Here is a 14,873-nt window from a genome sequence, read left to right on the forward strand (position 1 = left end):
GAAGAACAGATTTATTATTATTTCTTTTTCCAGTGGGGATTTTTTGAGTGCAGGATTGTCCGACCTCATAGTGCAATCCAGTCTGGTTCAGCAGGAGGTTTTCAAAGCCAGGGAGGCCGTTTCAGCTGACTGACCTGTTCCCTTTTCCATGGATTTTTCCATTTTCTTAATTTTAATGAGAAATTTTGTTAGCTCAGGAGTTAGCTCTTCCCGTTTCCTACCTTGGTCAGTGATGTTGAAAGGTTATCAATCAGGCATTCAACCTTGCCCCTTTATTTGACACAGTTCTTGAATTTCCATCATGCCTTAAGAGTACAAGATCATATTCCAGTTTGTAATCACAGACTAGGTAGTGGAAAGAACATGCCTATATACAGTTGCAGTGAAGGCAAAACATCTGTCACAGGGATATCTTGTATGTGAGGTGGTTGTATTTTATTTTTAAATTCATCCTTATAGTAAAGGTTCCTTATTTTTAGGGTGTAGTCAATGCTTCTGTTGCTGATTCTGATTTGTATTTTTTTATCATTATTCTGTAAGTTCCTGTAGTTGATCAATGCTTTATGAACTGCACCATAGGTCACAGGACTGCTTGAAAAAGGCTTTTTTTCATGATATGGCCTTTCAGAGAAAAATCCCAGAGGAGAGTGGAACCCTTTAAACTGAAAGGGGAGTATGTTCACACGTGACAATAGAAAATTCATAAGCAGCAATAGAAAAGTAATGGTGAGCCATACCAGAGCTTCCATTTACTGGGGCTGCCCATGGGAATGTTAGCAGTACATAAGGCAGCCTAGAGCCCGTCGGTAGAAGAGAGGTTGTGAAAATGATATCAATAAAGCTAGAAAGAGGCAAATGAATAAACTAGGAAAGAAAGAGCTGAAAGGCAGGCCTAGGAGATGGAAAAATATTTGGTTCTAAATTAGAAGAGGAAGAGAGATATTTATGTTCTGTCTAAACCACCAACAATTTCTTTATTATTCAGCTACCTAAATTACTAAATCGGGCAATATTCTCCCAGCTCTCTGAACAGGAACAACTTAATTTTCACATTAATCTTCATATAACATAGCTTATTTCTTGAGCTATGAATGATATATTTAAAGCCCAGTGTATTTTCAGACTCAGTTCTTTAGTACCTCCTCTACTTGATGATGAGCATTTCCTGCCTGTTTTCTGTAAAACCCCCACGGGAGTGAAGAGAGGCCTTTGTTCCTCTCCACTAATGAATCTAAATTATTGATTAGTCAGTCTAATTTGTGGAAACTTCTACCAGTTAGTGCTGTCTTAGAACTACCTTAGATTTGGTAAAAAGAATTAGAGGTAGTTTGACAAACATCTTCACAGGAGGACATGCAAAGTTAGAACAGAGACGAGTGACATTTTCAACCGCTTTTCTCTCATTTCCCTGTGCTTTACAAAATGCACATGTTCTGCTGCAGACTTCCCTAGAATTTTAGTTCTATTAATAAATATCACTTGAAGGTTAATTTGTAGAACAGAATTTACTGTTGTGAGCAGACATCCTTTGGTGCTTGTGTTAATCCTGAAACAGTTTCTACAACTGTAATCTACATACAGAAAACAGGACAAAATTCTGTAATTCTCTGAGTCTTGCATTATTGTAGCAATGTAGGCCCGTGATGTTGAGAGAAAGGAGAACACTAAGTCAATCTGAATATATATAGAGAATGAGCTGAGTCTGAAATGCCAAGTCAAGCCATGAAATACTTATCATGCACTGAGAAACACTAAGGAGGTAAATACGTGACTCCAGTGTAGCAGTGTTTTAGTTTTTATAAAAACAGGTGAACAAATGCAGTGAACAAATCAATCAGCATAAATATCAGAAAGACTAAAAGTCCTGGAAATATCAATTTGGATTTGAAGTGAGAAAAAAAGAACAATATCTTAGTGTAAATAATGATGGTGGACATGAAATAGGAAAATTTGGGAAACAGAGCTTTCAGATGCCAGATATTCAAATAGAAGAACAAAAGAAAATAAGCCACATAACATGAATATGGGAAAGCTCAGTTCTTTGATCACCCAGTTTCTGAAAAAAAATATTTAGAAGTGGACTGACAAAGGGAAACCTGATGCTTCAAATTTAGTTTAATTTTTCTCATTACTGTAATTTTTAAGTCTGAGATACTATCAAGATATTTTTTTTTCCATGAATCCCTGAGACTTTGTCATGGGCAAACTGCAGTTCTGTTATTCAAGGAGGACAAGAGAAAAGGGCTTTGTCACTGGCAGCATTAACGTGTTAGAAAAGCACTAACAAGATGCACAACAAACAAAAATCCCCTGGAGAACACAGTAAAGGTTAATGCAGTTGGAGTGAATAGATGTGGATAATCCTTGGTAACTGCAAATATCCTCTTAAGGGAGGTTTTCTGGAGGAGAGACCTAATCTCAACCCATACATGGGAAGAATACTGCTAAGACTAGTAATATTTTAGCACTTTCTATGCTATTTAGTTTGGAAGTAAGGGGCAAACCCTCTAATTGTTGTTTAGAATAATTAACTGAACATGAAAAGTAAATCCCCTCACATGTGGGTCTCCTGTACAGTCTGCTGTATGGCAAGAGCACCTTCAGTTCCTCTCCTTGAGCTGACTTTTCAATACTGCAAGTCATAGCTGCAGGTACAAAGAGATTAAAAAAAAAAAAAAGAAGAAAAAAAAAAAGGTTTCTTTCAAGAATGTAGTCTGATTACATGGCAATGACAAGTATGCCCACTCTTTGTAAAAACGTATGTGAATTTCAATTAAGAAGGCAGATTTTGAAAGTATTTGAAATAGAAAAACTCTTTCCTAACCAAAAGGAAAAAGAGAAATGCTTATCAGTGTCCGGCTTAACTAAAAAGACTTCACATGAAAAAGAAGCTGTCTTGATGACATAAAAATATTTAAAATGTAATGCTTACCTGCTTAAATAAATTAAAAAACAAAACAAAGCAATTAAAGCATGGTGGGCACAATAGTAAATAGTATTCTTTTCCAGTTTGGGACTGGAAAATAATAAGTGTTCAGAACAAAACCTAGTTTTTGTTTGTTTTTTTCTTTTTTTCAGTTTGGTTTGTGGACAAGGTATTTAACTGAAGAGATAGAACAAATACTCTGAAACAGCACACTGAAAATTTGGGGATAATGTCCATTCAGACCAATAGTTATTAAAGAGCAGTGCCTTACTGACACAGACACAGAAATTTTAGAAATACAGCCACCGACATACAAGAGATTTTTAAGCAAAAGAAAAAAAATGTTTCTCCATGGATGAAGAAAATAGGCAGTAAAGAGGAACCTGACAGTTAATAAATCATCACAAATATGGCAACAAAAGTATTTCAGAAGCTATTAGCCAGTATAGTATTTCTTACAGCTTAGGTCTTTTAATCAAGTATCTCAGAACCGTTAGGAGTTGTGACACTGTCTGTATAGCTTCCCCAGAGCGAAGTTCACGTTGACCTTCCTAAGTTATCGAGATCCCATTTCTGAATACACAAGTTTTTTGCATCCTGCTCCTCTATGTGTAGGGTTGTTTCTGACCTCAGTATTTGCTACTTAAGTTCCAGCTGGCCACTTTTTCAGATTCAACGTATTCTTGACCAGTTTATAAATATTGCCGTGATAGCACAGCTACCCTCCAGCTTAAATTTTCCCTCCCTGCATGTACTTGTGTGCAGGCAGATAAAGGCCTAGCTGAAATGTGCACGCATGTGGGCAGAAGATAGAGCAGGCGTGTGCCCAGCGGGGCCGATCAGCTGTGGCTCAGCACCCCGCCGTTAGCTCTACCTGCAGGGCCCAGCCCGCCTCTTTCCCGATTCTGTGGGGATTATGAGCATAACCATGCTAAAAAAAAAAAAAGGAAAAACAAACTGAAAAAACACCACACCAAAGCAATTTAAGCTCACTAATGATTAACAGAGAAAGGTTTCATGGTAGTTATTGAAGTTTCAGGTTTTACAGCTCAAAAAATCAATATGAGCTGACCTAGACGTTAACCAGGGTAAAGTCTTGTTTTACGCTCCTTCTCTTTCCATCACTGACCGCTGCACAAACCCACCCGTCAGAGGGTTTAGTTCTTTCTAGTTCATCCTCATTACAGACCAAGAGTCGATGAATGTTCAGAGCACTGTCCTCAGTCCCAGCTGTGCTCCAGAGCGCCCCATGTTTTCTGCCTTCAGGGAGAGCCCCTCAGCAGTGCAGGCAATGCCCGTAACTGCCCTCGGTCCTCTCTGCAGGGAGTTTTATCCCCTTGTGTAGCGAAATCAAAATAACTCCTTGTCAGCATAAACTCTTTGGAATGACATCTTCGTGTTGAAACGATGTATTGATATGCTTCGAAAAAATCAACATGCTGTTGCAGTGTGAAAAGAGTGCTTTGCAGGCTCCAAAAGCAGCCTGGTAAGAGTCAGCAGAACGCAGCAGTGGATTCTGTCACTAAAACCAAATCCCTTCTGTGATCGGGGGGATTCTTCTTTAAAGGAAAGTTTTGAAGCTTATCCCAAATTTTATCATACTTAAAAAAAAATATTTTTACCTAGTTCCTGACCTAGTTTTGGTTTACTGGAAAGTGATGATTATAGTAATCCAGTCAAGAAAAAAGCTCAAACTTATTTTAAATTGCCTGTTTTTTTCTCTCTTGGAGTAAGGAGATCAACCAAATTCAGTTCGGCCCATGATCATCTCCTAAATACTTGATCTTAAAGCCAACCTTGCAGCAGGGAGTTGAAATACCCAACCAAGAACCGACAAACAGAAAGAATCTTTCAAAGAAATAAACCATAAAATAGTTTACCTACCTCTGAAACCAGGGAACAGCCAATGGTTTTGCTACTGGTCCAGACTTCCATGAAGTTTATCGGCCCGCCTCTATTAACGCTGCACACAGGCTGAGTCGGGAACCTTGTCCGCAGTCACAGGGCACCGCGTCGCTGTGCCGGTTCCCAGCGGCTGGGAGAACAAAACAGGCAGTGCCAAGGGCCTGGATGTGAAACTGTGGGTGGGGGCATCTCACGAGTGTTCTTCCTAAAGCAGTAAAAGCAGCAATAGGAGCAATAATGACTTCTCCTGACCTACGTGTGGATCCACTAGCTGTCGATGGGAATGTCATCGTCCCCCCAAATGCTGTCTCCTTGGCTGGGCAATGCAGGGTGTTGAACATGCCTGCCTGGTTGAAAACATGCTGAAAAAACATCTCACAATATCTGGGGGAGAAATGAAACATTTAACAAATATTTCCATTGCAAAAGAAACATAAAAGCAAAACTGAACTGTACTCTGGTATAATAAATAGAAAATGATGCTTAAATCACTCCATTCAAAAGCCATCAGTCCCCTAGTGAGGAGAGGCTGAGGAAATTATCCCAGTGGCTGTGTTGAGCTCACTGCCACAGCTGTGGCTTGAGGCGGGAGGTCTGCGAAATGGCAGAAGCAGCCGTCAGCTACACAGATTTAGATTAGGCAACAATTTTATTTCTGGTGGGACTATAAATAATGTTATTTTGTAAACATTCTCAGCTCCTATCTCTTGATATTAAAGAGAATAATCATCATTAGCATTCAACTAGCATTCAACAAATGAAGCCATTTTCTCCAGACTTTTCATCCTTAAAAATTTCTGATGTTGGAGTTATTTCTACAAATTTTTCTGTTACTGTCACCCTAAACATTGATCTTTTTGCCCTCTAGTGGTGGGAATGCTTCTCCAGGTCAGTCTTGCCACTAATCCCACACTAATTTTGAAACACCTGTTCAGTTTCATTAGGATTTTCTTAGCTACATAGGTAGTACTGCCTCCATGGGGGAGATGAACCACAAGAAGAGATTGCAGAATTATGTCTTTGAGCCCTAAATCTCTGATATTTCACTGGACGTTTAGGTCTAACGTAGGACAGTGGTGCTCCACTATTGTGCTTCCTTCAGCCTTAAAGAATGCGTAATGATTTTCATGTAGCTAGATTAATTATTTTTTTGATCTGGCAATATCCCCTGCTTTACCTCATAACCACGAATCTGGACATGTTTCCCCAAAATGCCATCTCAGTGTCACAGTGGAGCTGGTGTCAGCTAATGGTACTATGGAAGTGGTGGCATCATTCTCTAGAAGTAGGCAAGTGAGCACAACATTTTTTAAAGCTTCCAAACCTAGAACATTTGCACACTCACCTCCCACACTGGCCAAAAGTGCTTCTTTTCTCTACAACGTGGAAATTTGCCAATGGCACTCTTTTCCCCTCCACCTAAGTATACCAGCCATAGGCTACAGAATGAGACAAGTCCACCACCAACCGAAGATGGGATTCAATGGGTATTTAAATGTGTGTGGATCATGAAACTACAGAATCTGCAGACAGAGCAGGGAATTATAGCCAACTACCATCTCCCTACTGAAACATCTTGTACTAAATAGTGTTAAAAGCTTTTTTGAAGTTGGATATCAAAACATTCTTTCAGGATTTTTTTTTTGGTGACACATGCAAGTTTTTAGGGTTAGAAATGCTACAAAAAATTGGCCAAGTTATTTGAATGACTATCGAGAATACCATTTTTTAAACACACACACCTACCTATTGATGCGATTAATCTTGGTGGCCTACATAGAGTACCAAAATTAAGTACTTTAAATGGAAATCATGCCTTCAGGACAAAGAACAATAAATGTGCGTGTTAGGTAATCATTAATCTCAAACATGTTAGTCAGGTTACCATAAAATAAATGTTGCTCTCATTTACATAAGCATCCCAGTCTAATTAGGGGAAGACATAGGACTGCAGAGCTACTGGGATGCCATGTAAGAGGAAACTTGCAAGCATGTCCAAAACTGTATGAAACTATGATCTCACTGGAATTAAATACAAATTCTGCCAGCACCAATAAAAATCAGGATTTCTTCTGATAAAAAACAGTGGTATCAGAACAAGTGAGCACAACTGGCAATGAACACTTACAGAGGTAAGGCTTCATTTTTAATTTCCATATCAGAACAGTCAGGTTCTGTGATTGTTTCCAGCTGAAGCAGTAGGAGCAAAAGACCTAACGACTTTTAATCTGGAGCACCATCTGTTTAGGAAAAGGATCATTAAACTTAGCTATGATGGCAGTAGGTTGTCTCGATGACTCAGGAGGTCCTTTATAATCGTACAATACCTGCAGATACCATACTTGAACATAAAAATAAAAGTTCAGTGACCAAAAAAAAAGTGTAGTCAAAGCATAAGCACCACAGACTGGCAGAAGCATTATATTTATTACACAAAAGTAGAAAGGATGATAATGTTTTACTTTCTCCCAACAGCTACCTTTTTTCCAGGGAAGCGCAACCCATTTTCAGGTGCACCACAATGAGCTGCAATGCTGCATCCTCCAGGATTTAGGAACAACAGCCAGCCTTCCATGCTCTGATTCCGTCACACAGATTAACTTGTTCCCCCTACACAACTGTGCTCTACAACAGTTGGCTATTTACTGACCAACTGGTGACCATTTTATTTTCCTAATTTATCCACAATTTCTTAGAGAAGCTGAAATGGTAAACACACAGAACCGCTGCCATTGAATCAGTGGAATCAATTTGAAAAGATAAAAACAATCTGTCCTTGGATGCTCCCTCCTCTACAATTAATGCGTCTCTGAATATTAAACTTCAAAGCCCAGAAGTACTTTAGAACAGCAACTGAATAGTTTTGAGCCTGTTTAAAGTTTACCACAGTACTTAGTGACGTTGAGGACAAGAAAATGTAGGGCTTTTCTAACATTTCTGCACTGCAGCATCCGCCCTCCCAAAAAAAGAAAAACACATCTTTTGATGTTTTGAATTCTTTTTGGCTTTTTATAGCACCAGAGTGCCAGAGCAACTTATCCTCATTTCTGATCTCTCATAAAAAGCAAAAGAGTTTGGTGTTAATTTCAATAAAGCTTTAACTTTTCACTGACAATTTCAAACTTCAAATTAAAATACAATCACTTTACAGGTATCTCCCTGTTAATGTCCAGTATTGAAGTCACTGTGACTGTTAAAATACAAGAATTATTTCTGGACATTTTTAGAGAAAATTACAAAAAAAAAACCTGGTTATTGTAACCAGCAGAAGCTGCAGCTGTGAACAAGGAGATGCACAGAGCATTCAGTTGTGCTACTGAACAGCTCAAAACAGCAGCAAAAGCACATACTGAGAACAAGAAGTAACTTAATAAAAGAACATGAATGCACATTAAGAAGTTTTTCTTCTATTTGCTTAGCTGGCACCGATACAGTAGAAATTCTCTTAACTTTCTTTAAAGAAAGACAGTTTTAAAACTCTTTCAAGAAAAAGACAGAATCTTGATGATGGAGGGAGAAGAGTAACCTAAGGCCATTCACACATGTAGTTTGTTCAATATTTGGGTAAAACCAAGTCTAGACCAAACTCAGCAACAAAACTGCCATTGCCTTTGATGGATTAACAACTAGCAGTCCATTTATTATTATTATTTTAAAGTCTACTTATGTGTAAGCATATTTGCATCCTTATGCTAATTATTACAAAGATCAAGAGAGAAATTGAAGAAAAATGAAAAATGGTTAGCATTATAGTACTGCACTTTTGTTAAAATGTAGCTGTTACCACACCCGTGACTTTTAAGTTAGCCCAGAAAGACTGGTATTTGTCTTCTGGTTTACTTTCAGTTAAGAAAAGATCTTCATTAGGAGATATGGTTTGAATGGGTTAAAGCATAAATGCAATTACAGTAACAAATACCTGTATCAGATAAAGTTAGTGTAGCACCCAGAAAGGCATAATCAGGGTTGACTCGAGATCATGTTAACCTATTACAAAATTCCATAAATGCCAGAGAACATGGCCGTTTCTACTGCTAAGTCAGTTTAAGAATATAATTGTAAAAATCATTGGTAAAACAAGTTGTTCAAAGGGTTGCAAGAATAAACTGATTCTTTTTAATTGGTTGATTATCATCATGATGCTTGGTTTATTTTCCCTGAAAGACAAAATGGGATTTGAGGAAGGAAGGATCATTGGGAGATACAAATGCACTTGGGTCAGACCTCAATGCCTGGGTGAGAACCAACACAAGTAGCTTATAAAGTACTTTTCAGACCACAAAACTACCAGGGAATTCCATCAACAAACCTTGTAGCAGAAGAAAAGCTACCACTTTCACTGTCTACTTTTGAAGATACTTAATTCCGTAAATCTAACCGATCTTTTAACATCAGTGAGTTAGTGATACACACTTAGATGCCAGGACCTGAAGCACAGATACCGCATCAAATGCTTTTCTGACCTTTAGAAGATTGAAAACGGGACACGTTTTCTTGTATAAACTCCTTATTTTCCACTCACACCTCTATAACAAAAAAAAAGTCAACCTTTCTTTCCATGTCCCCAAACTGTCTTTCTCTTTGAACTCGAAACATTGAGTTTTGAGTAACCATACATATGTTACACAATAAATTGATTTATCTTACACTAAGCAGTTTCCTTCCAGCAAGGAAGGACTCAGTAATCCACTTCTCCTAGGATTTATTCTCGTATTCCAAACTGTGAAGCAACAGTAAGCAGATGCTAAATATTCTTTTAAGGTAAACTGACAGAATGCTGTTTATTCCTCTCTTAAAATACATAAATATATACATTTAAAATAGTAGGCAGATCAAACTTTGGATAAAAAAAAAAAAACAACACTACTGTCCTTTTAAAATAGGTAAAGGTAAGAGAAATACCTCATCTGAAAAACTAAAAATAGCCTAAGTAATTTCAGATTCAGCTATTATTCCCCTGAAATATAGTGACCTTACTGGCTATGGTTACGTAAGTGATAATAGATCACCCAGGTGTATTTTTTTTCATTTAAACACTAGCAATTTAATGCAAAATTTATGTTAGACTGATCTTTCTGCTCTCCTTTTTACATTTTAACTATCACCCATGGAATTTACCATGCCAGAATCTAAACAACAGATTTCACTGTGATCTAGCCACACTAAGTGTTGTATACGTGCTTCAGATGTATGGCACGACAAATAATAGTGAATGGCAGGCAGGTGTTGGTTGGTTTTTTTTCCCCAGTCAAGTAGAAGAGAGCCAGATCTCATTCTCACTCCAGGGGCAGCAGGGAATGCAGCACCTGCAGTGTGCCAGAGCTGCTCAGCAGCCACAACCGCAGCCTGGGACCTTTCACTGCTAAGCAGCCTTCACGTAAACACAAAATAAAACTGGTGTTTACAACGGGATAAGGCAGGAAACACTTCTTTAACCACTGTCCCACACTCAACTTTTTCCTTTCCCCCTCTGAGGGCTCCGTTGCAATTTGCAATGTCATCTCACTAAATTTTAAAGGAAACAATTCCAAGAGAGCCACACAGTCCTCATGTATCTGTCTCTCTACATGTTGTTTTCTGGTACACGTACTGAGTTCCTATTTAACAAGAACATTATGAAGGTACCCGAGTTGTTCCTCAGCAGGTTTTCAATCACTTGAGTTACACTGGAACAGATGCGGATGGTGCAAACAAACCAAGCACCAATTTCACTGAATCCAATACCTTAGTCCTATGACCACTTAAACTTGGATCATCTAGTAGCCTAATATTACACAACGTTCTCCAATTTCTTTGAGTACAAGCCTTCATGATCCTTATTTTCCTTTCTACAAATTTTAAAATAAAAAATACATCCTCCCAGAGCCTACTTGAACAACAGAAGCCAATGTGTACGGCAAATAAATGTTGCAAGCAGTAAGACCTCAAAAGTGCCATTTCCTTTTTTAATTGGACCACCAGTGTTAATACCACTGACATCACATTTTACATTTTCACAAGGTGAGAGACAAATAAATCCAGATAGAACCCAAAGACCAATGCTGCATATTTAATTCAACTCATCTTATTAACAATACCCTCAATCAAAGCCCCAAGAAAGCTCACATAAAAACCTTTTTCTACGTATTGAAGTTCCTCAAGAGCAAGGACTTCGTCACATTATTAAACTTCCTTAAGAACAGTCTCCCATGTTGTATGGAAAAACTTCTCAGACAGAATGCATACATTCAGAAAAAATGTACTTTTGTTGTTCAGGAAAATGACTGAATATTAAGCTTTACGTAAAAGGGAAAGATTACATTTATTTTAAAACTGTATTTAATTTGAAAATTGCATACACTTAAGATCAAAAAATTAAACCGAATTTTGCTTTCTGAAATGCATCTGTATTTGCATGAAAGCCACTAATTCTTGAGAGAAACTTGAAGCGGCCTGTATTATCTAGTTACTGCTGATAGCCTTTTCAGCTGTCCACCCTTGTTTGGGTTTCGAGTAATCCCAAGGTCTCCTGTTCTCTGTATACCCATACAGCTTCCGCAGCGCCACGCGGGCAGCTTCTTCCTCTGCCGCGAGCAGCGTTTCACCAGGGCCTTCAGCGATAATCTTCTTATCACTTGAAAAAAAACAAACAAAACATTTTCACATTTTCATCAAAATCCTGAGCACTACTGTACATCATGAATAAGAGCTGCTAGATATTTTTTTCTCCACTGTCAGTGACTACTGAAGGTAATTTCTATGTACACACACGAGTGTCAACATTTCCGTTGGCCTTTCCTGCACAGATAAGCGATTGGATATTCAGCAGTGGAAACTCCAATCAAAAGACATCCTCTTCCTGGAAGAACACTACTTTGTTCATTTAGACTCCTAACACATTACTGATTGTTTACAGTGTTCAATTTCTGCTAGCCCTGCTAAAAATATGCAAATTTGTTGTTTTGGTCAGCTTAAACAAACATTCTTTTCTCCTCCCCTGGTAAGAAAGCATTTTAGGAATTCTTCCGAAGGATTCACAGAGAAGTTCTCTGTGTTAGGAGTTACGTATTCAGCTCTGTTTAATCAACATCTATAGGCACTGAATAGGAGCATTTCGTGGAGGGACAAGAGATTCCAGGAAAAAATGCAAAGTTCTTTTTTTTATATATATATATATATATATATTTATTTATATATCTTAGAAAACATATGAACTGAAGCGCGGTAATTCAGAACAGGTTAAGGCAATCTTCCCAAGTGCTCATCTGTAGCTCATGTAGCAAAGCAACACTGTGGGCTAGGAGGCAGGAGGTCCTACCCTGCTCCAGAGGAACGATGTTTCCACCAGGCAACACACCTGGGCAGGCCCTGACCACGCTCACCAGGGATACCTGGCACGTACGTTTTGTCTGGGCAGAGACACTCTTCTTGCTTGGTTTCTAATGCCACGATTTGACCTCTGTGTAAAAAGCTCTAGAATGTAACGTTAGCGTCTGTTCAGCCCCTCCGGCCTTGGTATCTCTTCACCTTGACAGTCTTCTATCTTGACTCTCGGGTGCATCTCGTTTAGACTTCAAGGCCCTTTAGTCCGAGACAGTTTTGTTTTTTACTACAGCAAGGCACTAACAATGTGTAAGTGGTTGATTTTAGATGGAAGTCACTGCATGGTTTCTTTTCTCTAATAACTTGGCCAAAGAACACAAGTAAAAAAGTAAAAAGACCATCTTCCCTCCTTCCCTCTCCCTAAGCTTAACTCCATTTCACTTTGCATTAGTATTGTACTAACCAGTACAGCCCAACGAAGTACAGCGGAAGAACTGTGGTGACTCCCAGCTGCCTGGTAATTCTTGGCTCTGGAGAAGAGATATTCCTCTTGGTCAACTCTTCCACTAGTAAGCCCATAGGATTTACAACTTCCCAGATCTCAAACAGGTCTTTTCCAATCAGATGGGGAATTAAAAAATCCTAAACAAAAAAAAGAATTAGAAGTTACAATCAGTGGGAAACGGAACAAAGGCTTTAGCTTCTACAGTCTGCTAATAAAAATCCAATATGAAGAGGCACTAATGCACTCGACAGTGAAGAGCTGAAAGGAATGATCAAACCCCTCAGCTCCACGCCACAGCCAGGCAGAGCCATCTGCGTTACTGAGCTCAGCAGCACTGGTTCTGCTTCGGCCTTGCACTGCACGCACGCAAAGAGACCCACTCACATGTAAGGAAGGAGCAGCACTGGCCTGGGAGGGGCTGACAACACCCCCGTGCAGCTCTGACCACCAGACGTGCTATTCAGCACGTTTAGTACAGACAAACCCCAAGCTGTACTTCTGGAGGGCTCTGCAAAGAGGCTGGAGGCACCATGCAGCCCCAGAGGATGTGCTCTTGATCTGATCACTGCTCCTACACAGCCCCTGGACTCTTGTGCCAGAAATAAGATTCTCACAAACATTCCTCCATTGCAAAACCAGAAATAAGTGAAAAGGACACCTGAAAGGGCAGCAGCTCCTGAAACTACCTTGTTATGCTGCATTTTCGTTGAACTTTCTTGTATGAAAAGATTTTTAGTGTTTGCAGCAGCAGCTTTATATTAAATATAAATGAAGATTGAAAGCTATAAAATATTCTTTAAAACTGAAGGTGTACGTGACTTGAGGTGGAGTAGTTTCATTATTTGGTAGGGTAGCATAGCGCACGGAGGATAACACTTTCCTCTAGCAAGTGGCAGCAAGTATTATAATACCACCCTTATAAACCATCATAAATACATCATTTTATGCATCCGACCAACCATTTTTTTTTGAAAAAAAAAAAAAAAAAAACCAAACCTCTCTGAATCTCTGCCATCACAGTATAGACCAACATAATTTTTGCCTTTTTTCCTGTCACTTTTGAGGCCCTTAGACGTTACTAGGATTTTTATCAGTGAAAAAATAACCACAGGCGATGACTTACCCTGACGAAGATGCCCGTTTTCTCAGGCCCGCTGCTGTCGAGCAGCGCTCCTACGACAGCGAAGAACGTCCTGTGCAGCACGTCTGGTGGGACGGGGAACTGTGCGCAGAGCGTCAGGTCCTGCACTGACAGGTTCTGAGCCACGTAAGAAACGAGCTCCTGGCCGGTAAGGAAATCAACGAGCGCTCCTATGCCCTGGGCCGGTAACGCCGGATGGGCGCCTCCAAAGCAGCGCGCCAGGTAAGAGCGCGAGAAGGACTGCCCCTGCTCGGAGAGCTGCCTGTTATCGCGGAGGTTAAGGGCAACCGTTTCTTTGGCTACCCCGAGCTCTCGGCGCTTCGCCTCTTCGCTTTCGATGTAACACGAATTTACAAACGCGGTTTTGAGAAGATCCAAAGAAAAATTTTCCTGGAGCCGGTGGCTGAAGGCTTGTACCTCTGCGTGGTAATCCCAGCCGGGCTTCTCGGACCTGCGGGCACAAGAGATCAAATTTAGAAACAGAAAAAGCTACCAAAAGCAAAGGCAAGCCGGGCTTATTTCTGAAGATCGCGACCACCGTTTAAGACCCCCGGGACTCCCGTTCGCGAGCGGGCCCGGCCCCCTCGGAGCGCCCGCCGCCCCTCACCGCCGCTGCGGGGGCGCCTCCAGCCGCTGCTGCTCCAGGTAGGCGCGGAGCCACCGCTTCTTGGCGCGGGGCGGAGCGGGGCCGTGCGCGGCCCGAACGGCCCCGGCCCCGGCCCCGGCCGCAGCCAGCAGCCGCCGCGACGCCCTGCTGCAAGCCCCCAGCCCGGCGGCCATGATGGGGCGGAGGAAGGAGGCGGCCCGGCGGGGAAAGGCGCCCGGCCCTGCCCGCTGCCTGCTGGAACGGGTCCGGGCGCAAACGGGCCGGGCCCGCGGCGGGAAGGCTGAGGGGCCGCTGACAGGGCTGAGGGGGGTGGGGGGAATAGTGCTGTCCCCACCTCCCCCTGTGTTAGGAACTCATTTGCAAGACAAAGTTTTTTTTTTTTTTTTTTTTTAATTCCCGTTATTTATTTATTTTTCCTGTTACCCTACATGTCTTAGTAAAAAGCAGTAGTTCAAATAGCACAGCTCTAGCTTAAAGGCGGTGGTAT

General features: G+C 40.6%; 1 protein-coding gene across 1 annotated transcript; it reads right to left on the bottom strand.

Annotated features, from left to right (window-relative positions):
• Window positions 1–10,762: 10,762 nt before the first annotated feature.
• On the bottom strand, window positions 10,763–14,638 carry MRPL44 (mitochondrial ribosomal protein L44). Its single transcript, XM_083849449.1, has 4 exons — window positions 14,387–14,638; window positions 13,762–14,230; window positions 12,597–12,775; window positions 10,763–11,444 (listed from the first exon to the last, which is right to left on the bottom strand). The coding sequence occupies exons 1-4, from the start codon at window positions 14,557–14,559 to the stop codon at window positions 11,273–11,275; spliced, it is 993 nt and encodes a 330-aa protein (XP_083705575.1). The 5' UTR covers window positions 14,560–14,638; the 3' UTR covers window positions 10,763–11,272.
• Window positions 14,639–14,873: the final 235 nt, after the last annotated feature.

Source organism: Anser anser (genome assembly GCF_964211835.1).
Source record: "Anser anser genome assembly, chromosome: 9".
In the NCBI taxonomy this organism is placed as follows: domain Eukaryota; kingdom Metazoa; phylum Chordata; class Aves; order Anseriformes; family Anatidae; genus Anser; species Anser anser.

Coding starts and splice junctions, on each gene's coding strand:
- MRPL44 (XM_083849449.1), bottom strand. CDS start 14,559: ATGGCCGCCGGGCTGGGGGCTTGCAGCAGGGCGTCGCGGCGGCTGCTG. Junction 14,231..14,386: donor GAGGCGCCCCCGCAGCGGCG/GTGAGGGGCGGC, acceptor TTGTGCCCGCAG/GTCCGAGAAGCCCGGCTGGG. Junction 11,445..12,596: donor TACTTCGTTGGGCTGTACTG/GTTAGTACAATA, acceptor TTTTTTTTCAAG/TGATAAGAAGATTATCGCTG.